Raw genomic sequence first — 27,911 nt, 5'->3', positions numbered from 1 at the left:
GTTCCCCCAGTACCGCCCCCCACTAAACCCAGCTGCCCATAGCCCATCTCCAACCCAACTCACCCATTTTCAACCTCTTTGGCTACCCTCCCCCCTCAAAGGGAGCCAAACCCCGCCTCTCTGTTTGGGTCCGCCCATGGCCCCGCCCCATCCGGAAGTCGCCTCGGCGAATCCTGGAACCCTAGCAACAGCTCTCTGGGCTGGCCAATCAGCGAGCAGCGCTTCCTGTAAGAACCAATGGCAAGCAGCCTCAGGAGCAAGAAGCAGGGGGCGGGGCCCGGCAGGCCGCAGCCATCTTGATGGGAGAGAAACAATAGGACGGAAGCGCGGAGGAACCGGGCTGAGGCCGCAGGTAACGCCCGCCCCGGCGGGACTCGGGGGTCGGCCTCCCCGGGAGTTTCGAAGGAGGGTTTCTCCAGGCCGTGGCGGGCCGAGGTCTCCGAGCCTTAGCGCTGCCGCCGGCTAGTCTGGGGCGGGGCGCGCCTGCCCTCCCGCGGGGAGGAGGGGAGGTCTGGCGTCGCGGCGGGGCCGGGTTTCCTCCTGACAGGAGAGAGGGGGTCGTTGCTTCGGGGCACTGGGGAGAGTTGGTACCCCCCCCCCGAAACCGAGGCACAGTCTTCCCTGGTCAGTAGCGTCTTGGGGGGTCGGGGGGGACGCGGGGTCCGCCCTGGCCATTGGGGTCTCCGGCTGTGGGTGCCAAAATTTCCCGGGTCACTGGGCCGGGTGTGGGTGTCGAGGGGATCTTCAGCAGGACTTTGACGCCCTTTATCCCGGGATTACTGGGGGATGGGGGTGGGCCGTCTCGGGGTGTTGGGGTGAGGTCAGCCCAGCGCCGTCGGTCCTGTTACCTGGGGCCGCAGATATGCAGCCATTTTGAGTGTTGAATGCCAGTTGGGTTTGTAGCTGGTGCCTGATGGGAGAATCTGCCTGCACACGTAAACCGAAGAGCTCAATATCCAGGAAAAAAAGCCTTAAAATGGAACGGGGGTTAATCAGCTTGTTAGGGGTACGCTGCACCATAGATGGAGATTAGTTTTTCATTTTGTATCCTAATTCGTGGTTGGTGGTTTTGTTCGGTCTTGTATATAGAACACTAAAAACAAACAAACAAACAAAACAAACAGAAAAATGAGCTCCAGTGTTGTGAAAATAAAATGCAGAACTCCGTCAGAACTAGTTGTCTTAATTACCAATGGAAATGAAAGTAGTAGTTGCGTGGAATCCAACAAATTGACAGGAAAATGTACATACACACGAATAAAATAAAATCTGGAAGAATAGCTTTAAGAGAAAGTGCACTGAAACTTTTGAAATGTAATAATAAACAAGGTTGCAGATGACCAGTTGAATGATTTTTTTTATAAAGCACCATGATTACAGTAATTTTGGTGAATTCTAGTATTTAAAATATTTGCTGTATTTGCATTTTCAACAGGGTAACATTTTAAGTGAACTAAGATGCTTATTTACCTAAGTTGGTCCTGTGGAGTTGGAATAATTGCACCCTATAACCTGCTGTTAAGTATTTAAAGAGATGTTTCAGAATGTTGTTATTGTTTTTAAAATGAACCACCACCAGAATTAGAAACTGAGTAAAATGAGTACCTTATCATGTTTGCCTTTATAGAACAGTAGCAGTTTTTTTTTTTTCCCCCAGAAACAGTTACTTGAGCAGTTAACTGAGCTACTGCAATTCAGTGTTTTTACCTGCTTTGTGACTTTAGAATTCACTGGAATGTTTGTAGTCAAGTGGAGGAGAGCTAGGACTGTAGAGTTGATGTAATTGTAAAAAATCAGTTTAGCGGACTAATCTGGGCTTCAAGGCTTCTCGGGTTAAGGACATTTTAGACATTCTATGGAGTGTAGGAGGAAGGAGGAACCACTTAGTGGTGAACCTTAGAGATCTCCCTTGCCTTCCCGAAGCCCCAGAGAAGTCACTGGTATCTAGGCAACAGGGATGAGCTGGGGCCTCTGCTTGCTGAGGTGAAAATTTTCCATTGTTTGACTCACCAACAGGGTGCTCTGGGGAAGAATTTTTCTGTAAGTGAAGTTATTTTACATTGTGCATGATAATCACCTCAGGCAAATAACACATTTTTCTTATAGTAGAAAGAAAAATCATTACTCTTATGTGAGGTACATTTCAAAGCATATTTTTAGGGCTGAGGATATGACGTGGGTGTTGCACAGATGCATTGCGTATGTGAGTCCCTGGGTTCAATCCTTGCAATTGAAATAATGCTTTTTAGAAGCATGGGTTAAAAAGAATTTTTTTTTTGCCAGTTTACATATAAGTAATAAAAGTAGCAAGCCTTACTAATAGTTTGCAATATATTCTGTTGGCAAGAAAAGGTCTTTTTTTTCCTCCCCAAATTTAATTTAGAGTCCACCTGAGTTTGAAGGAAAACAACATTTAAGCTGATGCAGTTCACTTGGGTCTGTTACGTATCACCAACTTCCATAGTCACTAAGCCTAAGCTAGTCTTGTTTTCATCTTATAGACTGTTTTCTTTACCTTTATTTTTGTTGTTGTTTTGGAGCCACACCTGATAGAGCTCTGGGACTGCTCCCAGCTCTGTACTCAGGAATTGCTCCTAGTTATGCCAGGGATAGAGCTCATGCCTCATGAACGCCAAGCATGTGCACAGCCCTTTAAAAGCATGTGTCTCGGGGCTGGAGTGATAGCAAAGCGGGTAGGGCGTTTGCCTTGCACGCGGCCGACCCGGGTTCGAATCCCAGCATCCCATATGGTCCCCTGAGCACCGCCAGGGGTGATTCCTGAGTACATGAGCCAGGAGTGACCCAAAAAGCAAAAAAAAAAAAAAAAAAAAAGCATGTGTCTCACCTATAAAGGCTGAATTTGGGGCTGGAGTGATAGTAAAGCAGGTAAGGCGTTTGCCTTACACCTTGCCAACCCAGGTTCGATTCCCAGCATCCCATATGGTCCCTGAGCACTGCCAGGAGTAATTCCTGAGTGCAAGCCAGGAGTAACCCCTGTGAATCGCAGGGTGTGACCCAAAAAGCAAAATATGAAAGAATTAAAAGCTGAATTAATTTTTTTGTGAAGTATATCCTCAAGTATATTTTCTCCATAATATTTTTTAACTCTTAAGAGACAGGGTTTTCTATCATACCTATAATTCTGCCTAATAGAAACAGCAATTCTTTTATTTTTTTCCCCCAACCTCTACAGTAATGTTTAGTGTTCTCAACTATCTCTTTTACTTTGGGAATGCTCAGGGTCCACCCATCCTATATGCAAAGCTTGCACATCAGCCCTTTGAGCTATCTCACCAACCCCTGCATTACTTTTCTTTCGTTTCTCCCCTTTTAGCAGGGTAACATTTTGAGTGAATTAAAATGTTTTTGTTTTTGAGCCAGGGCTCAGGGCTTACTCCTGGCTCTGTTCATTCCTGGAGGAGCTCAGGAGATCATATGCAATGCCCTGGATAGAATTCCAGGTCAGCAGTGTGCAAGGCAAGCACCTCACTTGGTGTACTATATCTCCAGCGCTTGTCTTAAAAATATGCATTTTGTTTTGTGCCATGGATGGCTGTACTGAGGGCTTATTCCTGGCTCTGTGTTCAGGGATCACTCCCTATAGTGCTCAAGGGACCACTTGTGGTGCCAAGGAATTGGACCTGGGCTGGCTGCATGCAAGACAAGTGCATTATACGGAGTTATTTTGGCTGTTTACTGTTTCTTTATGTTTGGTCTGTTCAGGTGGTATCCAAATAAGGTCTGCAACTTTGCATTTGTCTGTTGAAGCAAATTTGTCCTATAGAGTTTCCCATCAGCTGACTTTATGCTTATCACTCCCTTGTGCTTGATAACCTTTCGCTTTGGTGACCTGGTTTAAAGGGCATCATCTCTGTTTGTTTGTTTGTTTGTTTGTTTGTTTCCAGTATCACTGTCATCTCGTTGTTCTTTGATTTACTTGAGTGGGCACCAGTAACATCTCTGTTACACTCAGCCCTGAGATTTTAGCAACCTCTTATTCGTCTTTCCCAACGATTGGAGGCTCTTTCAGGGTCAGGGGAATGAGACCTATCGTTACTGTTTTGGCATATTGACTCGAATACGCCACGGGTAGCTTGCCAGGCTCTGCCCATACGGGCGGGATACTCTCGGTAGCTTGCTGGGCTCTCCAAGAGAGAGAACTAAAAAATTTACAGAAAAAAAGCTATTTTTTTCAGTAAATAATTGAGAAAGGATTGTCAAGACTCATTTTAAAAATAAAATGAGTTTCAGAGGCCAGAATGATAGTATAGCAGAGGATGGCACAGGCCTCTTGGTTCTGCTCCTGATGCCCTGTATTAGGGGCCTGTGAGAGCAATGTTGTCCCTTCCCTTACCCAGTATAGCATAATAGGTAGTGTGCTTACTTTGCATGCAGCCAACCTGGGTTTGAGCCCTGGCAGTGCGTGGTCTTCACAGTCCTGCAAAGAATGATTCCTAAGCACACAGCCAGATGAAAGCTTTGGGCACCACCAGGTGTGGCACCAAAAGAAAAAGGTTTTCAGGGCTGGGGTACATAGCTAAGTTGTAGACACCCTGACATGCTAGCCTCGATTTGATTCCTGGCACCACCAGAAGATAAAATAATAAAAGATAAGCCAAACTGTGAACTCATGGTTGTCAGAGAAGACTACAATATCCTCCTTTTGTGTCCTTTAATCCAAAAGGTATGAAGCTTAGATTTTTCATATGGAACTGGAGGATGTGCTGACCTTGGGCTCCTGGGAATAGGTCTATATTTTTGGCCTCCTTGTTTGCTGAACTTTCTGCTGCTGGGCAGGGCCCCAGGCTCTGTGCTCTACTGAGTAAACCAACTGGTGGAGGTATGAAGACATCAAAGAGGTGTCAGAGACCTCAGGTGGCCTAGAGCCTGATACTCTTCCCCATTTCCCTCAGTCCTCAGCCCCTGGGGGTGGGAGAGGATGGCACAGACCTCTTGGTTCTGCTCTCGATGCCCTGTGTTAGAGGGCTGTGAGAGCAGTGTTGTCCCTCCCCTTACCCAGTGGTGCCGGGGAGCAGGGGCTTCTGTAGCACCATGGACCAAACACAGGGCCTTGGACATGCAAGGCATGTGGTCTCTCACATGAGCCATCTCTCCAGCCCCTCTTTTTTTTTTTTTTTTTGCTTTTTGAGTCACACCCTGCGATGCAGAGGGGTTATTCCTGGCTCATGCACTTAGGAATCACTCCTGGCGGTGCTCAGGGAACCATATGGGATGCTGGGAATCGACCCCGGTCGGCCGCGTGCAAGGTAAATGCCTACCCGCTGTGCTATCACTCCAGCCCCCCAGCCCCTCCTTTTTTGTGGGAATGGGGTGCCATGCCCAGCTTGGTGCTCAGGAGTCACTCCTAGAAGTGCTCGGGGGACCAAGTAGAGCTAAGGATTCAACCAGGGCTTCCCACATGCCAAGTATTCCAGTTTTTTGTATTCCAGCTTTTTGAGCCATTTCCTGGCCTCTTTGCTTTTTGACATCTTCAGATAACCAAAATTAAGGTCAGGAGCCTGCAGAGTTGCCTGAAACCTTTCAGTGGTGTGAAGCAAGAAAGAAGCTGGAGTACTTGAAGGCACTCACAATTCTTAAAATGTTTAAACATAATATTTTTCTCTCAAACAGCTTTTTTTTTTTCCTTTTTGGGTCACACCTGGCGATGCTCAGGGGTTACTCCTGGCAGTGCTCGGGGGACCATATGGGGTGCTGGGAATTGAACCTGGGTCGGCCGCGTGCAGGCAAACGCCCTACCCATTGTGCTGTTGGTCCAGCCCTCTCAAACAGCTTTTACACTTGTTTCTAAACTTGGAGCCAGGGAGATAGGACAGCGGGTACGATGCTTGCCTTGCACACAGTTGACCTGGGTTCAGTCCCTGGCATCCCATATGGTCCCCTGTGTTGATTCCTGAGTGCAGAGCCAAGAGTAAGCCCTGAGCACTCCTGCTGAGGCCCCAAACCCAAAAATATAACTATAGTAAATTAAGCTATATAGACAGTATATCTTCTTGTACACGTCTTAAGGAAGAAGGGGATCAAAGATGCTGATTCCTGGAGGCGGAGATTGGCCCAGCTGGGTTGGATTCCTGGCACTATTACCAAAAAATTGATTCCTATTGCCCTAGTACCTCTTCAGTGGCACTGCGGCAGCGACCTGGAGGGCAAGGGCCTCTTTCATACAGTCAGCTGCTTTCCCTTGTCTCTGCCTTGTTATTCCTAACAGAAAATGTCACCTGACTTGCTCCAAACCCACTGTGGCTCACAACATTATAGAACAGAGTTGAAACAATAGTCACAACTTTTTGGGGACTACTGTCTAGGAGGCCTGGGAGCCACTCCTGGCAGTTCTTGTTTAGCCATCCTGCAGTTGAATTGGAGGACTCTAGTATGTTGGTCCCTGCTGTGCTGGGATTGCCCAGTCCACCGCAGCCACACCTCTGCTTAGGGGTCTTCAGGGTGGGGACCTTGTGGTTCTTAACATTTAATCAGGGTCAACCGCATGCAAGTCATGTGCCTTAATCTGCTGTACTGTCTTCCCAGACATTTTTTTAAGACGGAGGTATAATTGACATAAAACACTAATTTCAGATTCAGAGAAACAACAGTGATTTTATACGTATATATTTTAGTGACAACCAAAATAATAGGTCTTGTTAATAAGACAACATATATAGTGATAAAAAGGATTTTTTACGAGAATTTTGTTGTTTTGGCCCTATATATGAAAGCCAGAACCTTAAGTATGCGAGGCATGTGAAAACTACTGCTAAGCTACACCCATGAACTTTTTATTTTTGGAGGTACTACTCAAGGTGCCCAGGGATCTTGCAGTGCCAGTGATTAAACCCAGGATTCCTACATAAATGCATATTTTCCAGTCCTGCAAACCACCTTTTTTTTTTTTAACCCACCTTCTTATTGCTCTTCCTGCCTTCGTCATTAGAATTTTTTGTTTTTGTTTTTGTGCCACACCCAGTACTCAGGCTACTACTCTTGGCTTTGTTTGTGTCACTCCCATTGGTGCTTAGGGGACAATTCAGTGCATGACCATCTAAACCAGGCCTCCCATGAGCAAAACATGCACTTGGCCCAATGAGCTTTTTTCTGGCCCTTTGTGAGAATTTTTAATTATTTTTTGTTTGTTTTGGGGCCACACCTGGTTGTGCTCTTGACTTCCTCCTGGCTCTGACTCAGGGGGTCACTCCTCTGGTGCTGGGAAATCATCCACAGTGCTAGGGATTGAGCCAGGTCTTCCTTGAGCAAGCGCCCTCCTGGCCCCAAGAAGTCCTGAGATGAACTTTTTTAGCAACTTTGAAATATGCAGTATAATATTATTATGTACAGCACATTCGGTACATCACAGTCCCGTAATTTACTTTAGATCTAGAAGTTTATACCTTTTTGACTTCTGCTTATTATCTTACTCACCTCTAATCCCCATTCTGTCCATCTCAATCTGTTTTCTAAAAGTTTAGTTTCCCCCTCCCCCTTTTTAGTAGGGGAGGGTGTGCACACCTGGCAGTGCTCAGGGCTTACCCTTAACTCTATCACTCTTTGGCCTCCAGGAACCATATGGGGTGGTCAGCCCATGCAAGGCAAGTGTCCTACCTGCTGTACTATGGCTCTGGTCCTTAGTCTTTTCTTTATTTTCTTTTTTTAAGATTCATCCTTCTCACCCTCCCCTACCCTCTTCTCTCTCCCGAATACATGAATGTAAGATGTGAGAGTATTTTTCTTTCTCTCTTAACATTTCATTAAGCACAAAACTCTCAAGTGATGCAATCAGTACTTGGGGAAAAAAATGATCACAACAGCTGCTCTTCATGGAGCTCTCACTGTAAATCTTTCATCTGTATTTACTTTTGTTCCTGGCCACTCTATGAAGTGATGAGAAGTAGTCTCCCACTGAGTCTGAGTTTTCTTGAAGTCCGGAAGCTGGGAGGCAAAATATACCTGCTGTCATAGTTCCCTGGGCAATTGTAATTGCCGTGGGCCACTTATGCTAGCTTTCTTGTCAGGGAGAATTCACAAAGGCTTCTTGACACTGCTGTTTTTTGTGTTGTTGTTTTTATTTTTAATTTTTTTTCTTTTTCTTTTTGGGTCACACCTGGCGGTGCACAGGGGTTACTCCTGACTCTGCACTCAGGAATTACTCCTGCAGGTGCTCAGGGGACCATGTCGGATGCTGGGAATTGAACCTGGATCAACCGCATGCAAGGCAAACACCCTATCTGCTGTGCTATCGCTCCAGCCCTCCAGCCCACAATTCTTAATGAATATATTTATCTGAAGTTCATCATTGGTCAAACTGCAAATTAGTGGATTATCTCTTTCTTACTTGACACACTCATACGTGCGTTAGAAATTGATGTGTAGTTTCAAGCCTAAGGAAGAGTTAAGACTTTTAAAGAAACTTTTCCTGGGGCTGGAGTGATTGTATAGTGGCTAGAGGGTTTGCCATGAATGAGGCAGACCTGGTTTGATCCCTGGCATCCCATATGGTCCCCGGAGAAATGCCAGGAGTAATTCCTGAGTGCAGAGTCAGTAGTAACTGAGCATCACCATGTGTGACCCCAAAACAAAACAAAAACACACAAAAGGAACTCTTTTCTTTTAGGGCTGGGGCAAAAACTCAAAAGATAGAGCACTGAGGCCCTGATTTCCATCTCCAGGTGTTGTCCTAATGACTCCCAAACAAACGTCAAACTGTGAGGCCGTTGCACTCGGCAGAGTATCACTGGGAGTGGACTGTAGAACAGTGGAGAAAAGCATAAACCTTTGCACGGAGTAAGATGTACTAGAGAACAGGAAAAAGAATAGCTGGCTTTAGTGTTACTGTTTCTGCACTTCATGTCAGAGAATGTGCCCACTCAGTTCCTAGGCTCTATCCTTTCTTTGTACTTTCCCACTAAAGCAGAACTGATGGGGTGGGGAAATAGAACTGCAAGATAAACATCGTGAATGCCCAAATGTCTTTTGTAAGGTGCATGGCGTGCCTTGTTTTCCTCAGCCCTGTATTGTCAGAGTGGGTTTACATAATTGCAGGGAGTGCGGTTGAGTTATCTGCTGATCTGTTTGTGGCAGGTATTTGTGACGCAGTAGTGATTTGAGGCACATCTTGTAGCCTGCTTACCCTGTGCTATGCTTTTCTAGACTCTGGAGATGCAGCAGTGAACAGAGAAATCCAAAATATCTGTAATTTCAAAATCTGTTAAGGACTTTGTTATTTTGCTTGTGTCAGGGTGAGGGAGACAAAAAAGAAAACAATTAGAAGGTTAAGATGGTGATGAATGCTAAGGAAAAAATAATACAGAATTGTAGGGAGTGTGGATGTGGGGGGGGCAGGTGTATGGTGTATAATGGATGTTTTCTCTTTTTTTTTGGGGGGTGCTCCCATGTGGTGCTCAGGATTGGATGATTCAGGAAGACTTAACCTAAGGAGGTGCTACTGGTGTGAAGAGATGAGGGAGCTAAGAGTGAGCTAAGAGCAAAGGCCTGAAGTTGAGTGTTTGCTAGGCATGTTTGAGAAATAACAGGAAGGGTGTGGGGGCTAGCGCTAAGGGCTAGAGCACATTTCTTTTCAGGTAGGAGGGCTGTTCAGTCTGCAGCACTGCATGGCCTCCTAAGCACTGCCAGAAGTAATCCTTAAGCACTGAGCCAGAAGTAGCCTGAGCACTACCAAAAAACAGTACAAGAAAAGAAATAAGAAGCCAGAATAACAGGAACAAATTTGTGATGCTGATTTTTTTTCCCCTTTTTGGTTATTTCATAGAAAGGCTTATTGAACCTTTATACTTCTGCCTGTTTGTGTGTAATTTACCCCCTTTTTTGCAGGGGCCTTGGGGGCTCCCAAGTGGTGCACAGGAGACCCAGGGACTTCTTGGCAGTGCTCAGCCAATTTGGTCAGCTGTTCCATGCTAGAACCTGGGTGTGCAATGCTGCTCAGGCTCTGCATGCTAGCGACCACCAGAGATACCCAAGTTGTGCCAGGGGCCATCAAAGGCACACTGGGGGATCTTCCAGGGACCATGTGATGCCATGAATTAAGCTGGGGTTCAGGCTCATGCAGGGCATGTACCTAACCCTTGTACTGTCTCACCAGCCCATTGTTTTTGTTTTTGAGTTTGCACAAGAATTGAAAAAGATAAACATGCTGGGGCTGGAGCGATAGCACAGCGGGTAGGGCGTTTGCCTTGAACTCGGCCGACCCAGGTTCTAATCCCAGCATCCCATATGGTCCCCTGAGCACCGCCAGGGGTAATTCCTGAGTGAAAGAGCCAGGAGTAACCCCTGTACATCGCCGGGTGTGACCAAAAAAAACAAACAAAAAAAACAAACATGCTGCCAGTAGTCTGCTAGCATTAAGACGCTGCTGAAAATTGAGCTATCAGTGAACATATGTTTAGTACCATGGATTTGTGAGGAGGAAACATGGTTTTTTAAATTTATTCTAATTTTTTGGGCCATACCAGCTTCCTGTTCAGGGCTTTCTCTTGGCTCTGTGGTCAAGGATCATTCCTGGCATTGCTCAGAGAACCATCTGTGGTGCCAGGGATTTGAACCAAGATCCCATTTGCCACATTTGCATGAAAGGCAAGTACCTCCCCATCCTCTCTTTGAATCCTTACATTCACATATACTTCTGAGAACTTTGTAAATTAAACAATGTACAAGAAGGGCTGGAGATTGAGCACAGTGGGTAAGGCACTTGCATGTAGTCAACTCTGGTTTGAATTCCAGTGTTGCAGATGATCTCCTGAGCCCGGCCCGGAGTAATCTCTGAAAATAAAGCCAGGCATGAGTGGATGTAAGGGTGATCTGGCTGCAACACCTGTCACCCCCATTGATCTACAGGGTTGATTTGGTTGATCTGGCTGCTTGGCAGATGTCCCATTCCTCCCTTACCGCTGCATGTCCCATTTCTCCCTCATTGCTCCATGTGCAACCCTACTTGAAGCTGCATGTTTGGTTGAAGAGGACAGCCTTCCCTAAATAGACAGACTGTTCTTGGTCCAGGGCATACCAGTAGTTGTACTCCCCTGCACAACCTCCAAACAAGTCTCATGGTATATAGGATATATAGGGTATCTCCTATATGCTCTAGGAGAATATAGGGTAGTCAAGCATCCAAGACTCTAGACACATTCAAATGATGCGTTGCACGTGGCAGTCTGCCTTTCTAATAAATAAATAAATAATAAAGCCCAGAGTAAGCACAGCATGGTATAGCTCAAAAACAAAGACATATAAGAAAAATTTAATCTGGGGCTGGAGTGATAGCACAGTGGGTAGGGCGCTTGCTTTGCACGCGACCGGCCCGGGTTCGAATCCCAGCATCCCATATGGTCTCCTGAGCACCGCCAGGGGTAACTCCTGAGTACATGAGCCAGGAGTGACCCCTGTGCATCGCCGGGTGTGACCCAAAAAGCAAAATAATAATAATAATAATAATAATCTCTTTAGCTTATATACAGTGAGATTGATCAGTTTGGTGGTTGGGGCAGGGTGGCACTCTTGTTTTCTGGCTCTGCTCAGGAGTGGCCCCGGTGGTACTGGGGACCATGTGATGCTGGGAATTTGAACCCCAGTAAGATAGATGCAAAGCAAGCCCCTCACCTCTGTACTGTCTTTCTGACTCATGATTGATCAGATAATTTGATGGGTTTTGACCAATTTTGTGGTCATATTATCATAGTCACTGCACAGAACATTTTTATAGTCCTATAACGTTCTCTTCGGCTCCTTTGCAGTCAATGTTGTTTCCCTTTGTCTGTTCCCTGGAAGTTGCTTATCTGCTCTCTGCTACTGTGGTTTTGCCTTTTGTAGAATTTCAGAGTCTCTGTGATTAGCTTTATTCACTGTCACTGTCATCCCATTGCTCATCGATTTGCTTGAGCGGGCACCAGTAACGTCTCCATTGTGAGACTTGTTGCTTGTTGCTGTTTTTGGCATATCGAATACACCACGGGTTGCTTGCCGGGCTCTCTGAGAGAGGTGGAGGAATCGAACTCGGGTTTGCAGTGTGCAAGGCAAATGCCGTACTGCTGTGCTATTGCTCCAGCCCAGCTTTATTCACGTAACAATTTTGTGATTGATGCTTTTGTTGAATGTGTCCTTGCATTCTTTTATATTGCTCAGTAGAATTCCACAATAGGATATACTGCAGTTTTATTATTTGTTGGACATTTGGATTCTTTCTGCCTTTTGCTGTTGTGAAGAGTACTATTAAGTGCAGGTCTTTATGTAGATATTTGTTTTCATTTATCTTGGGTAAAAGAGTAATAGGATTATGGGGTTATATAGTAAAAATATGTTTAACTTGAAAATAAGCTGCCGGCTTTTCCACTCTGTAGAAGCCCATGTCCTCTCTTGTGCATGTATCTCTTTCTTTCCCTTTATTTCCTGTACTAAACTTGTTTCACTTCAAAAAGGAAAAAAAAAATTGCCAATCTCTTTTTCAAAGCAACCACCATTTTTACCTTTCCACCAATGTTGTTTGAGGGTTCCAGTGGCCAGCTCTGGTGTAGTTGGGGGTTGTATGTGGAGGTGTGCAAATGCTGGCTCGGGCTCGTAGGGATATGGAGTGAGGTGCGGGGGGAGAGGCTGTTTTTCCACTGTCCTGCTAGTGTGCCTCCCACTGTCTACCCTTGTGACTAGCTAACCCTCAGGCTTTGTTTTGAGGCACAATAAGTGGTCCCAATAGATCACATTCGTAACCTCATTAAATTCTTGTTGTGAGCTAAGGACCCAGGGGCTTTCATGAGTCATGGTTATTTTATTTGCAATGCTTTGAAAAGTAAGGAATATTAATGCGTTGTTTACCTCACCTTCATAAACCAACTTGATAGATTTAGAGAGGCTGTGTTTTTGTTGTTGTAGTTTGTTTTGTTTTTGCCTGGATGAATCATGTTCATTATTCTTTACCTTTTTTTTTTTTCCTGGACAAGTGTGAAGTAATGGGGAAGGAAGGTTAAAATAGATGCTAAATCTGAAGCTAATTTTTTTTGGGTGGGGACACACCCAACTGAGCTCAGGACTTACTCCTGGCTCTGTGCTTAGTGATCACTCCTGGTGAGCTTGGGAGAATGATAGGGGGTGTTGGGGATTAATTCTGGGTCAGCTGCATGCCAGGCAAGATCCCTACCCGCTGTACTTCCACTTGTTTAGTTCATTCTTACCTCTCAAGGTACAGAATCCCTGTGATGTATGGATTTCATTAGTCAGCGTTAATAGTCCAGGACACCTAGCCCTTAAATCTCTGTTTAAAAAACATTATGAGTTCCACTGCTTAGACTGCATACACAGTGAGTAGAGGGGAGAACAGAAGGGCAGATGCTTTGGATGCTCTTTATTCTATCCAGGTTGAGGTTCTAGAGAGGAACTTGATATGCTGTATAGTCCTTGGAAAGTAAATAACTTCATTTTTCCACAGGGATGAGGGGTTGTAAGACACCCTAGGGGGACCTGGGAAATAGTTCAACGGGGTGGAACACATAGTTTGCTCATAGGAGTGAGCACTGGGTTGGATCCCTTGCACTGTGAGATTCTCTGAGCACCAGGCTGGAAATAGCCACCAAGTTGCACTGGATAAAACCCAGGAAAAAAAGGAAAAAGGTGAGACAGACCTTCAAACAGGCTCCACGGCTTTGTCTTTAACCCCAGATGTGAGAATTAAATTGTGTGGTGAAGCCATAGTTACATTGAGGCGCAGAAAGAGAATGAATGTAATAGAAATGAGTCACAAAACAGAACATCAGTATGTGCATGCACTGAAATTGACTGTTTTTTCTATTCAACTGACTGGTTTTTATCACTTGCTAATTTGATTATACCCCTCATGGTTGAGATCTACTTCCAACTTCTATTTAGAAATGAAAATGAAAATGTTTCTATCCAGAACAGAAAAATGAAACTGGGAGATAGGTTACAGTGCTCAAGCTCTTTCCTGGCTTGCACAGGATCCCGACTTCAATCACTGATACCATATGCACCCCCTAATTCCCAGGAGACTGAACAGAACGTTAAAATCCAATGTCTTTCTGCCAGCAGCTGAGTGGCAGAAACAGGATGAGAATCTGGCTCTACTTCACTATAGGCTAATCAGTGGTCTCCCTGATTCTACCTCACTTTTGATGTTTCCTCTGTCCTCACACTTGACTCAGGCAACAATGGGCTTATTCTTCTTGCCTCCCTTCACAAGATGATGATGATTCTCTGGGGAGCAGTGTTCTGTAGGTTGCTGGTGTTGGGTACTGGAGATGCAGGGTGGCAAGGAGCCATGTCATGCCCAGCAGCTAATGAACACCCTGTGGACCTAGGAGGAGGAGGAGGTGGTGGTAGACCATCCTTTGGCCTTTCAACCTCCAGCCTCATCTATACGCCATACTCTAGAGAGTTGCTGTGGAGAACCAATTTTGTTTGTTTGCGATTTTGCATCGGAGGTGGGGATGGGTAAGAGATACCTATAGAGAGAGATTTTGTTTTCACTGAATACGTTTAAAGGACCTTAAATGTATTGAGTTGGAAGAGGAGTTGCATCATTGCTAGCACTGCTGTGATAACAAAAGCACTTTTACACACTGGTATGAAAGAGTCAGATTGTGTTTCTAAATTAGCCCACAATATCTTTTGGTTAACAGTTTAATAATTGTGATATCTGATTTGGACTTGGCTTCTGGGCCTGACAATGAGTCACTCTTTCCTTTGGTACTGCTCTTACCCAAGAGGTCTTTTCAGTATACTAGGAGGAACTAGTATACTTAGAAAAAGGGTTTGTGTAACCAGGTGCCCCAGAGCTCCACCTTCCGGAGGAAGTCAGGAACTTCTGGAATGTCACTGCATTTAGGGCGGTTTCCTGTGTTGTGTCTTGGGACTCTTCTCAACACCTTCCTACCTAGGGCTTCAGAGACTATGAAGAGGCAGCAGCAGGTGATCAGTCAGGACCTGTAGTCTTCTGCTCTTTGCATATAGGAAGGCATATTGGTTCCTAATACTTGAGTTTCAGTTGGGACTCTTTTAAAGGAGGCATCTCAGGCATATCCCTGAGACACTCTAAATATTCCCTATACATCAGCACATCAAGGCAGAAGTGCCAGGGACCATGGACCTAAAGGCTGCCATGTTAGTACTCAAGGGACAGATGTTCACTCGGGGGCTGGGCATTATCTGGATGAGTATTGACACTTCTTTGAATCAGTGTCCTTGTTTTCAATAGGGAGAGTAGTATCTCCCTCCCAGAAAACACAATGAGGACCAAATGGGAGACGTTTCATTAAGGAATTGAGCACATATAATAGGTGCTTCATTCACCTTAGACAACAGCGGGTACCTCCCAGCGGCTCCCTTCTCACCCTGTCCTGGTTGGACTCAGGGAACAGATAATTAAAGAGAGCTCAAGTCCTGTATGTCACGCCAGTAGAGACTGTGTAGTCTGTCAGATACAGAGAAAACAACTAGTCTGGCACAGTCAAGTGCTAGATCAGAGAGGTGTGTGGCCTCTTCCATGTCAGGTTTCAAAGGCCCTGGACCTCCAAATGGATGAGCGCTGTTGCCCCAGCAGTAAAATTTGGTTTAAAGGTGCTTTTGGACCAGGATAGAACTGATAAAAATAGTCCGTGACCTAGAACACAGTGTATCTTTTCAAATGGAATTAGTCAGCCTTGATCAGTTGTTTTTAGATACAGATGTTAATCATTAAAGCTGGACCCAAACTCCATTGCTTATAAGGTTAATGGGGCTTGTCTTTGGCCTTGGGCAGGATGTGTGTCAACGCTCTGGGAAACTAAACCTTACATTGTTTTTCAATTTTTTTTTTTAATTTTAGCAAAACAAAGTGCACATCAGTGCTTGATTACTGTGAGTGAATCCTAATGTAAATACAACTAGTGTAGTTCATCTTTTGTAGTAGATACACTACTCTGGTGGGAGAATGTTGATAATGGGAGAGGCTGTGTATGCATGTGTGGGCAGGAGGTGTGTGGAGAATCTATCTTCCAGCATATTGTTCTGTGAACCAACCTAAAACTGCTCTAAAAACAGCCTATAAAAACATGTACAGGGACCGGAGCGATAGCACAGCGGGTAGGGCATTTGCCTTGCATGCGTCTGACCCGGGTTCGATCCCCAGCATCCCATATGGTTCCCCAAGCACCGCCAGGAGTAATGCCTGAGAGCAGAGCCAGGAGTAACCCTTGAGCATCGCCGAGTGTGACCCAAAAAGCAAAGAAAAAGAAAAAAAGTATGTACAGAGGGCCAGCAAGATAGTACATCGGGTAAGGCTCTTGCCTTGCACACTGCCAACTTGGGTTAGGTCCCCAGCATTCATTATGGCCTCTACAGTACCTCCAGGAGTGATTTCTGAGTAGAGCCAGGAGTAATCCCTGAACATCGCTAGGTGTGACCCCCAAACAGAACAAAATGCATGCAGCAGTTTGGAGAGGTAGAGGAAAAACACTTGCCTTACATGTGGCTAATGCTTGTTTGATCCCCAGCACCTAACATGGTCCCCAACTCTACCAGGAGTGAATCCTGAGCACAGAGCCAGGAATAAACAATGAGCATCAGAGAATATAACCCAAACCCCTGCTACGCTCCCAAAAATATTAAGAAAAAAACAAACATGTTAGGACCAGGTATAGAGCTTATAGCTTACATGCTGAGAATATGGGTTCTCCTAGCACTCTCCTCTTCCGCAAGAAAAAAAAGAAAACACAAAAATTCCATGAAGTTACTGGAGAAATTAGTACATCAATTATATCGATGTCTAATTTTATTAGAAAATGGTTAGATTTAGGCTGGAGTGATAGTACAGAGCTAAGATGCTGCCTTCCTTGCACGCAACTGTCACTGACTCAGTCTCCTACACCACATGATCTCCCAGAATCTTGGGGTGTGAAAACACTGCCTGCCCAAAAAAGTGGGGAAAGAAAATAGAATAGTTAGATTTATGGGACTGGGGTGTGTCTGAAATGGTATAGCACATGCCTCACAACCACATGCACTCCTGAGAGGGGCCGCAAAGAAGGAAAATAAAGTAATCAAGGTGTTTAAGACTGAATTTCATTGTTAGGTTTGAAATCCTCTGACCTCGTTGTGGCTGCCCTTTGCCCGTGGTAACTGCTCTCGTGCTGTGGTGCTCCTTATTATTGAAGGGCTCTGGAGCCAGCCCCTGCCTCTCCCATCTGTTCTGCCCGCCCTGGGGAGTTCTGGCTGTTTGTGCTTCTGTGGGAGGAGGCGGGGCTGGAGAGGGCAGCCTGGGCGGGCCTGCCAGAGCTCAGGCTGTTTGTCTTTGGAGGAGGAAGCCTGGCTGCTGGAAGGCATTCCCATGCCCTCTCCAACTCCCCTGTCACTGTCTGTGCTTCCCGCAGAGTGTTCTAGTCCGTGCAACTGAAGGAGCCAAGGCCCGGACAGACAGACTCACACATAGACACACGACAGACGGAGGACGCGCTGGCTGCTGGATCCTGCCGCCTCCCCCTTCTCCCTATTGCCTGTGCCTGGAGGATGAGCCCAGCCTTCAGGGCCATGGATGTGGAGCCCCGAACCAAGGGTGTCCTCTTGGAGCCCTTTGTCCACCAAGTTGGGGGACACTCCTGCGTACTCCGCTTCAACGAGACGACCCTGTGCAAGCCCCTGGTCCCGAGGGAACACCAGTTCTACGAGACCCTCCCAGCTGAGATGCGCAAATTCACACCTCAGTACAAAGGTGAGCCCCCAGCTGCCATAGGGGTCGCCAGCGCCTGGCGTGGAGGTGCTAGGCATGGAAGTCATCTAGGGAGCTGTACCCCCTTCCCCTTATTGTGTTTTCCCTCCCCCTTCTCCTCCTCCTCTTGGCCCTCTGCCCAGCACCTCACACCCTCAGTTTTCAAGCCCTGGTAAGATTGCTCAATTCTGTTTTGTTTAGAGTTTTATTTTTGATGGACGTGCAGTTGTGTTTTATGTTCGGGTGTCTCTTGATTACAGTAACCCATACTCCCCCATGGCGGGGGACAGTGGGGGAAGACTTGAGAGAATTTTACCCTGAATATATGCTGCCTGGTTTTTGTTCTTCAGGACCCAGAAGTCCGGGTGATTCGGTAGGCTGGGAGCAGGGTTGAGTCAGATGGAATGTAGGAGTGGGAGGCTGTGCTGATTACCAGAAGCCCTTTGCTGGTACCAAATGTCCCCGAAATGGCTGTGTTAAAGCAACCCTTTGATTCACACAGGGTGGTTTTTTCCCACCTTTTTATAATGCATTTGGGTGGAGATAGCAGTAGCCACCGACATGGTATGGTCCTGGGGGGAAGGTTCTTTGTAAATCTAGGAAGAACCCATTAATTTTGCGTAGCCTGGTTATATAAAAGACTCTTGAACATCTTAGTTTCTGCTGGGATTGTTGGAACAGGCTCTTGGAAGATAATGCACCAGGCGCCTCTGTCTGCTCTGAAGATGCATGTATATTGTGGTGGGGCCGGGGGTGTTGGGGGGCCCTCACTTGGTCCTTCTCTGTTGTTTTTTTTCCAGGACAAAGCCAAAGGCTCTTTGTTAGCTGGCCGCCCCTGCCCCCTTTTTGCCCTTGGTTCTTTCCCCCGTGACCACAGGGAAGTGTGGTCCCCTGAATTCCCAGAGCCCGGGTCCATCTCAGAAGTGTCGTCTCTCTCTGAGCACGCATTCCCCTGCGGCGAGCAAGCGGGCGGGCAGCAAGGACTGAGCAAATTGAGTGATCCTTGGCCAGAGAGGCCTGGGAGGAAAGGTGTTCAGCCAGTCGCTTGTAAGGCGCTCGTCGGTACCTGCTGAAACGCTCCCACCTGACCGCCCCCTCCTCAAAGACTGTGATTGCACAGAACAGGTGCTAGAGCCTTGAGGGGGCGCGCTGCTTTCAAGGCCATCGCATCTGTTCTCCGGGCCCAGCCCTATTTGCCTTGTGTTCATTTTCCTTTGTGACATGAGACTGCAAAGACTAATAAAGTGTAACATATTTGAGAAGGACAAAAGGTTCCAGTGTCCACCCACATGGGGGCACTGCAGGAAGCCATTGTGCTTAGGTGTCTGTTGTGCTGTGTGGTTTGTTTTGTTTGCTTCTTTATTTTGTTTCGCTTGCCCAGTCTTCCCCTACCCTTGGATGCGTCATACGCCTCAGGCAAACATGTGTTTCCCGTGTCTAGGCTCTGCTTTAAAGCAAGCCAGCCTCCTGGCTGTTAGTGTTCCTGCGTTTAGGGCATTAAAAATCCCCACAAGATCGAAAAGAGCAAATGTGTTTGCATCTCTCTTAGGATTAGAAGAGTTACATACAAATAAACATTTTCAATGATGGAAAAATGTGTCTTGTAATTCTTTGGCTCTTGCCTTGTTGAGTGCATCCGAGAGGAAGACTCTCAGCCATGTTTGCTCCCTAATCGCTTGTCTTGTATGGTGTCATCTTTTCTAGCTGTTTTGATATTTGTTAGGTTTGCAGATGAGTTTGGGGCCTGTGGCAACATAGAGACTAAGGAACAGGGTAAGAAAACAACAAATGTTACAATCATGTTATTTATGACATATCTGCTTTGTCATATTAAAAGTTCTCTCTGCTACTCACCCCCCTTTCCAGGTGTGGTCTCTGTGCGCTTTGAGGAAGATGAAGACAGAAACTTGTGTTTAATAGCATATCCGTTAAAAGGGGACCATGGAACTGTGGATAGTGTAGACAATTCAGACTGTGAACCAAAAAGTAAGCTCCTGAGGTGGACGAACAAAAAACATCACGTCCTAGAAACAGAAAAGGCCCCCAAGGACTGGGTGAGGCAGCACCGGAAAGAGGAGAAGCTGAAGAGGTGGGTATGGATGGAGAGGGGATCCCTTGACTCGGGCTGGGGAGGTGTTGGGAAGTAATGGTTTCACCCGGGCCCCTTGGAGCTTGGAGCTAGCGGACTAAATAGTGGTTGCTTTGTCCATCTGTGGCCAGTCCCACACAAGAGCAGCTTCACCTTCATTGAGTTGGGGATTAGTTCATGCCATTTTAACACATGGAATGACAGCTATAAAAGAGTTTAAGTCACTCATTCTTCCTGCAGATGCCCAGTGCCAGGCCCTCTGCAGGGCCCAGGGAGCCATCCTTGCCCCCTCAGGTTGCATGCTGAGAGGGAAAACATAATCGCTTGGGAGCAACCTAGGCAAGGCCTTTCAAATGCCATGCCTTGTCACAGCTAGTAGAAATATAAAATCTATATAATTTGATACATGAATTGTGTAGCTGAGTAGGTTGGCCTATTCCCATGGCATTTCAGTTCTGAATTTCCCAGAGCCTGGAGTCAGGGAACCTGGAAGTACCAGGTCCCAGGGGTGGCACTCTAGAAAAGGTTGGTGAAGACTCCTTAGGGACTAGGAATGGAGGTGGAAGGTGCTCTTGCATCTTGGGTCTCCTTCCTCACTGTTCACAAGCAGCTGGCCCCATGGTTGGTTGGTTGGTTGGTTGGTTTGGTTTTTGGGTCACACCTGGTGATGCACAGGGATTACTCCTGGCTCTTCACTCCAGAATTACTCCTGGCAGTGCTCAGGGGACCATATGGGATGCTGGGAATTGAACTGGGTCACCCGCAAGCAAGGCAAACGCCCTACCCGCTGTGCTCTCGCTCCAGCCCCCTTTGATTTGTTTTTGAAATCAAATTTTTTTTTTTGAGATATACTGACTATACATACATGTGATAAAATGTACCCGTTTGAACTGTTCCATGTGTACAATGAAACTACCTCAATATCAAGAGCTCACACTTGCTGTCCTCTTTGAAGTCTCCTCATGACTCTTTGTCCCTGGATTTTGATAAGGCATTGAGATTTATTGGCTCCTTGTCTTTTTATAGCCATAAGTTAGAAGAAGAATTTGAGTGGCTGAAGAAATCTGAAGTCTTATACTACAGCGTAGAGAAAAAGGGAAATATAAGTTCCCAGCTTAAACACTATAACCCTTGGAGTATGAAGTGTCACCAACAACAGTTACAGAGAATGAAGGAAAATGCCAAGCATCGTAACCAATACAGTATCCTTTGTTCATAAGGGTGTTTTGGTCTTGGGGAGAAAAGGTAAGTGAGAGGAGGCCTTAGGAGTTTGAAGAGGAACAGTGGTTTTTGTGGTCATGGTTGTGCCAGGATCTCCTTTATAATAAAAGTAATAAAGGTGGGTAAAGAGTCTTTTCCTCTGAGCTCAGCACTTCTTTAGAAGCATAGGTGGTGGGTAGAAAAGGGGAACTGATGGGCCTCTGGGGTGAGAAGCAACTCATTGGGAGACCAGCCTGCATCAAGAAGCCTTTTTTAGCCTGGAGTTCGAGGAGTTGATTCATGCTTTCATCAAGAAGCCTTTATATAGCCTGGAGTTCGAGGAGCTGATTCATGCTTTCACACTTCTGCCAACGGTGGGCTCAGTAGAGCACCAGCCTCTCAGTCCTACTTCGCTGGACTGGCACGTACAGAAAACCTAGGGTTCCACAGCCATCTTAACCCTGTAAGTTGTGTTTTATTGAATATTTTTTTTTACTGGAAAATTACTTAGAATTGAGCAGTTTCTTTTATTTATTAAGGAACGTTTTATTTTTGTCTTTTGGTGGGGTCTTCTAAGAAGGCCCAGGCCATCCTGGATGTGTTCAGGTGACCACAAAATGCCAGGAATCAAATGATGGTCTGTGAATTCTTTTGAGCTGTCTCCATGGCCCTTCAAGGAGGACACACATAACTAACATGCACACGCACACTCGTACACGCACACACATACCACAAGTAATTCCTGAGTGTAGCGCCAGAGTAACACCTTAGCATCATTGGATATAGCAAAAACACAAACAAAAATCTCTGTGTACCAGTGGCCTATATTCTGCAGTTAAGCACTTAGAATCATTTCATGACTGTATATACCCAAGATTCCCCATTCGTGCTCTTTGAAGCAATTTTCAAGATAGCACCGTAGCACTGCACTGTCATCCTGTTGCTCATCGATTTGCTCTAGCGGGCACCAGTAACATCTCCATTATGAGACTTGTTACTTTTTTTGGCATATAGAAAATGTCACGGGTAGCTTGCCAGCCTCTGCTGTGCGAGCGAGATACTCTCGGTAGCTTGCCAGACTCTCCGAAAGGAACAGAAGAATCGAACCCGGGTTGGCCGCATACAAGGCAAACGCCCTACCTGCTGTGCGGCACAGCAGGTAATTCTCAAGATAAACTTTTTTAAATCCCTGTACATCTATCTCTGCTTGTATCACTAAACGATAAGAGTAACTTGAAGCATAAGTACCATTTGTAGTGGGCCAGAGAGATAGCACAGGAGGTAAGGCGCTTGTTTTGTGGCCAAACCTGATACAATCCTGACACCTCTGAGTGACTCTTTGAGCACAAAACCAGGAATAGTCCCTGGGCACTACCAGGTAAGAGCTGAACTATAAGGCCCCCACCCCCCACCCCCAATACCATTAGTACTCTTCAAATATGAACTGTAGTTTGTGTTCACATTTTCCACATTGTCTTATAAGTGTGTTTGAGTGGAGATCCAAAACGAAGTTCACATGTTAAATTTAGCTGAAGTGGGTTTTTGTGGGATGAGGTGGGGGGGTACCCAGCGATGCTCAGGGATCACTCCTGCTTCAGGCACTCAGGAATCCCTCCTGGTGGTGCTCAGGGAACCATATGTGATGCCAGGGATTGAACCCAGTTTGATTATATACAAGGCAAACACATTACCCTCTGTCTGTTTTTTTCTTTTGAGGAGAGTGATCCATTTGATAGTGTTTGGGGTTTACTCCAGTTTCAGTTTATTTTCTTTAGTTTCTTTGCTTCTGAGCACTTTGGTTTTTTTTTTTTTCTTTTTGGGTCATACTCGGCGATGCACAGAGGTTATTCCTGGCTCTGCACTCAGGAATTACTCCTGGCAGTGCTCATGGGACTATATGGGATGCTGGGAATTGAACCCAGGTTTGCTGTGTGCAAGGGAAACGCCCTACCTGCTGTGCTATTGCTCCAGCATGCTTCTGAGCCTTTTGACTAAGATTAAATTTGGTATTTAGTTGCTTTGCTGGGGGGTGGGAGGGCGTGGAGGTGTGCCCACACTTTATGGTGCTCAGGAGCTACTCCTGACTCCGTATTCTAGGTTCATTTCAAAGGCACTTGTGGGGAACCGTGCATTGCCAGAGATCAAGCCTGGGCCTCCAGCATGCATGTGCAAAGCATGCATTCTGGCCTTTTGTACTACTTTTGGCCCTATTTCAGTTCTTTTAAACTCCCCATTTTTTCTCTTGGAAATCTTTTATTTATCTATTTATTTATTTATTTATTTATTTATTTATTTATTTATTTATTTGCTTTTTGGGTCACACCTGGCTCTGCACAGGGTTACTCCTGGCTCTGCACTCAGGAATTATCCCTGGCGGTGCTCAGGGGACCATATGGGATGCTGGGAATCGAACCCGGGTCGGTCGCGTGCAAGGCAAACGCCCTACCCGCTGTGCTATTGCTCCAGCCCCTGGAAATCTTTTTTGTTTTGTTTCTAGGCCACACCTCACAGTGCTCAGGGACTTCACTGTCACTGTTACCTTGTTGCTCATTGATTTGCTCGAGCAGGCACCAGTAACATCTCCATTGTGAGACTTGTTGTTACTGTTTTTGGTATATCAAATACGCCACAGATAGCTTGCCAGGCTCTGCTGTGTGGGCAAGATACTCTCGGTAGCTTGCCAGGCTCTCCAAGAGGGGCGGAGGAATCAAACCCGGGTTGGCCACGTGCAAGGCAAATGCCCTACCACATGCTATCGCTCCAACCCATACTCGGGGACTTACTCCTAGGTTTGAGCTCAATCCTAGTGGGGCTTTGGGGACCATATGGGGTTCTGGGGATTGAACTCAAATCAGCCCCATGCAAGGGAAGGGCCCTGCCTGCTGTACTATATCTTTGGTTGACTTGTGATTTTTTTTTCATCATTATGAATTCATAAATTTTAACAACTATATGACATATTTTAGGCGATTGCAGTTCTCTTTTGATGCTCAAATTGTCCCACATTTGGCCAATGAGGAGCCTTTTAAAATAAGCTTCTGAGTTATTTTGGCACAGTAATCTGATAGCTAATCTTTCTGTATGAAGTGATGGTGTGGGGGTGATCTCAGTGATATGATGCATGTTTTGCCCTAGACATGAGGCCTTGAGTTAGAGTCCCAACAGCACACACAAAATGAAAGACAGTGGTTCAGGGTCAAGGGTGTTTCCTACTAGATATGATTGTACTCATACCTCTTAAGTAAGCAGATGCTTACTTTCAGTTTAGGGCTAAATAACACATTTTAACCCTTCAAGCCTTACTTACACTGACACAGTTCTGCCATTGTAAAGCAGTAGTACAATAATGTAAATCAGTGCTCGTAATTGTATTCCTATAAAATAAACACTTATATGGTCACAGTTTGAATTTCACTATTTTTTTCTTTTTGGTTTTTGGGGGTACCAGAGAGTAAATCCAGGGCCTGTCACACATGGGAGGCAGATGCTGTACTGCCACACTATATCTTTGATCTCTGTATTTTTTTAATATTAAACATTTGAGAACACAGCAAAACTAAGACCCATTTCAGGGCTTATTGGTATCTAGCAGTGAGTATTGGGGCATTTGTTAACCGATTCCTGCTCTGGTCCGAGCACTAGGGGTTCGTTGGAGATCGGGTCATTTTTTTCCCTAGAACTTCTCATTGTACGTCACTGTCACTGTCATTGTCATTCCATTGCTCTTCAGTTTTCTTGAGCAGGCATCAGCAACGTCTCCATTGTGAGACTTGTTACTGTTTTTGGCATATCAAATACGCCACGGGTAGCTTGCCAGGCTCTGCCATGCGAGCTAGATACTCTCGGTAGCTTGCTGGGCTCTCTGAGAGGGACGGAGGAATCGAACCCGGGTCGGCCGCATGCAAAGTAAACGCCCTACCCAAGGTGCTGCTGCTCCAGCCTCTCATTGTACATGTCAGCGAAATATTTTTGGTTCCATTTTTTAAAAGAAACTTGGATGTGTTCATCCTGAGTTGTCTTTTTTTTTTTTTCTTGGTTTGCTTTTATTGGGCTACACTCAGGGGTACTCAGGGCTCACTCCTGGCTCTGCAGGATCACTCCTGGTGGACCCAGGGGACCATATGAGATGGCAGGGATAAAACCCAATCAGCCAGGGGCTGGAGCAATAGCACAGCGGGTAGGGCGTTTGCCTTGCACGCGGCCAACCCGGGTTCGAATCCCAGCATCCCATATGGTCCCCTGAGCAATGCCAGGAGTAATTCCTGAGTGTAGAACCAGGAGTGACCCCTGTGCATCGCCGGGTGTGACCCAAAAAGCAAAAAAAAAAAAAAAACCAATCAGCCTGTGCAAGGAAAACGCCCTACCCACTGTATTATTATTCCAATTATTATAAAATTTATCATCCTGAATTTTCTTGTTTCAGATTTAAGGCTGTAGGATTTCCTGGACTTATTTTAGTAATCAAGGCAGTATGCTATAAGATGCTGGCCTCACAGCTTTTTTTGAGTTCAGGAATCAGCATGTGTTGGACTGGAGGAGCCCAGGTCTATGTTCAGTCTGGACCCAGGCTGTTCTCGTGACAGTTCCCTGATAAGAATGGAAGGTGCCCTTTAATAATTGGCTTTTGAGTTACACCTGGCAATCCTCAGAGCTTACTCCTGGCTCTGCACTCAGGAATCACACCTGATGGTGCTTGGGGGACCATATAGATGGCCAGGGATCGAACCTGGCTTGGTCACATGCAAGGCAAGTGCCCTACCTGCTGTTCTATCTCCAGCCCCTGGAAGTGCCTTTTGCTCACACTTAGGCTCCCCACTCTCTTGGGAGAGATCAGGACTGAGCATCTTTTCTATGGATTTAGACTTCTTGGGGCCACTGCGTGCAGACTACTCCTCTTGAGAAGGATGTCCTTAACCATTCAGAATTTATCTTACTGGAGAACCTAACTTCCCGCTATGAGGTGCCTTGTGTCCTGGACCTCAAGATGGGGACACGCCAGCATGGTGATGATGCTTCTGAGGAGAAGGCAGCCAACCAGATCCGCAAATGCCAGCAGAGCACCTCTGCGGTCATCGGTGTGCGTGTGTGTGGCATGCAGGTGAGCAGGGTCCTGGGCCAACCTGCCACTTCTCAACCTAAGCATACTGCTGTTTTGTTTCAAAGGATTCCCAATTTGGGGCCAGGGCTGTGGCTTTAGTAGTAGGCATGTGCAGAGCTTGTGTGTATACCCTGGGTTTGATCCATGGCACCATGTGGTCCCTCTAGTACGTCTCAAACTTCTGTAGTTTGCGCCCTACAGCAGCAACAAGATTCCAGATTTGCCTGCGTGCATCTGGGATTTGATCTTGGGACTGGCCTGGCCTGCTTAGTTTAGTTTGTGAACTGGGGAGGGGAGGAAAAGAGAGGTGGAAGGCAAGATTAGACCTCTCTTCACTGATCCATGTACTCAGCAGGGGCTGGGGACAGAACTAAGGCTGGGGGAGCTGCTTTTTGATTGGGTGTTGATGAGAGAGTGCAGTCATACCTCGCTGCTGCTCCCCCAGGCCCGGCTGAGATGGCTCTGACCATCTGACCCGCTTGACTTCCCACAGGTGTATCAGGCAGGCAGTGGGCAGCTCATGTTCATGAACAAGTACCATGGACGGAAGCTGTCTGTGCAAGGCTTCAAGGAGGCGCTTTTCCAGTTCTTCCACAACGGACGGTACCTGCGCCGTGAGCTCCTTGGCCCTGTGCTTAAGAAGCTGGCTGAGCTCAAGGCAGTGTTGGAGCGACAGGAGTCCTACCGCTTCTACTCGAGTTCCCTGCTGGTCATCTATGATGGCAAGGAGCTGCCGGAGGTGGCCCTGGACTCAGATGCTGAGGACTTAGAGGACCTATCAGAGGAGTCAGCCGATGAGTCTGCTGCTGCCTATGCCTACAAGCCCCTGGGTGCCAGCTCAGTGGACGTGCGCATGATCGATTTTGCACACACCACATGCAGGCTCTATGGCGAGGACCGCGTGGTGCATGAGGGCCAGGATGCTGGCTACATCTTTGGGCTCCAGAGCCTGATAGACATTGTCACAGAGATCAGTGAGGAAAGTGGAGAGTGAACGTGCTGGCTGCACCAGCACCTGAGAGACTCTCTGTGTCCCAGTCACAGCTGCGCTGCGTCGGGAAGGAGGCCAGTATGGCCAGGCGGCCCCTGCAGCCTGGAGCTGACAGCCAGAGGCCTCAAGTCCCAGCCTGAGCCAGCCCTAACTGCGCTCGGAGTCTTTATTTATTTTAACTATTTCTTCAACATTCCACATTTGATGATGCAGATACCTCTTCCCTGAGTGTAAATGTTCTAATACAGATCTTTTTGTTAATTGTACACAGTGTTGCTGTCATTCTTGCCAGGGGTGGAAGCAGTCCTCGTTCCTTAGCAATCTCAATGGACAGTGACCTCCACGCTCACCCAGCAATTGTGTGCTTGCCATCATCACCACCTACAGACCCAAAAATCTGTCACATAACTACATAACTTCTAGACCTTGGGTTGGAAAAGTTGGGGCCTACAACTCCCTTTTTGGGAAAAAAAAATTACACCCCCTTAGAAATCTACTTTTTTTTTTTCTTCCGGGGTGGTGGTGGGGCTTAGGCTCAGGGCTTATTACTGGCTCTGCAAGCTCGGGATTCACTCCTTGCAGGCTTGGAAGACCATATGAGGTAATAGGGGTTGAACTTGGGCTGCCCACATGCAAGGACTCTACCTACTGTACTATTGCTCTGGCCTCTGGAAATTTACCTGTAAGTGAGCAAACAGAAAGTGACACCCCAATTGCACCCAAAGCTACTATTGCCCCTGTGATGTCCAGTGACCTCCGCTCCCCCCCCCCCCCAGCAAGTGGTATTCCCTACTTAGACTGCTCAAAGGGTACAAAGAACTACACCTGA

General features: G+C 46.5%; 1 protein-coding gene across 3 annotated transcripts; it reads left to right on the top strand.

Moving 5' to 3' along the window:
* The first annotated feature begins 211 nt into the window (after positions 1-211).
* IP6K2 (inositol hexakisphosphate kinase 2) lies at positions 212-27,348 on the top strand. Of its 3 annotated transcripts, none has more exons than XM_004615269.2 (6): positions 212-352; positions 17,370-17,707; positions 19,571-19,793; positions 20,820-20,995; positions 25,916-26,091; positions 26,585-27,348. In XM_004615269.2, the coding sequence occupies exons 2-6, from the start codon at positions 17,506-17,508 to the stop codon at positions 27,083-27,085; spliced, it is 1,278 nt and encodes a 425-aa protein (XP_004615326.1). In that variant the 5' UTR covers positions 212-352; positions 17,370-17,505; the 3' UTR covers positions 27,086-27,348. The 3 variants fall into 3 exon arrangements, with proteins under 3 accessions (XP_004615326.1, XP_054991865.1, XP_054991863.1); XM_055135888.1 differs by lacking the exon at positions 212-352 and adding an exon at positions 600-624; XM_055135890.1 differs by lacking the exons at positions 19,571-19,793; positions 20,820-20,995; positions 25,916-26,091; positions 26,585-27,348 and adding an exon at positions 18,505-19,560.
* Positions 27,349-27,911: the final 563 nt, after the last annotated feature.

Source organism: Sorex araneus, chromosome 4, assembly GCF_027595985.1.
Source record: "Sorex araneus isolate mSorAra2 chromosome 4, mSorAra2.pri, whole genome shotgun sequence".
NCBI lineage: Eukaryota > Metazoa > Chordata > Mammalia > Eulipotyphla > Soricidae > Sorex > Sorex araneus.
The sequence above is the reverse complement of the archived record's forward strand: the minus strand, read 5'-3'. Positions and strand labels throughout refer to the sequence as shown.

Bases quoted from the DNA above. Each gene is read 5' to 3' on its own strand.
- IP6K2 (XM_004615269.2), top strand. From the start codon at position 17,506: ATGAGCCCAGCCTTCAGGGCCATGGATGTGGAGCCCCGAACCAAGGGT. The intron at 20,996-25,915 runs GTATCCTTTGTT...TTAACCATTCAG, and splicing joins CAAGCATCGTAACCAATACA to AATTTATCTTACTGGAGAAC. The intron at 26,092-26,584 runs GTGAGCAGGGTC...GACTTCCCACAG, and splicing joins TGCGTGTGTGTGGCATGCAG to GTGTATCAGGCAGGCAGTGG.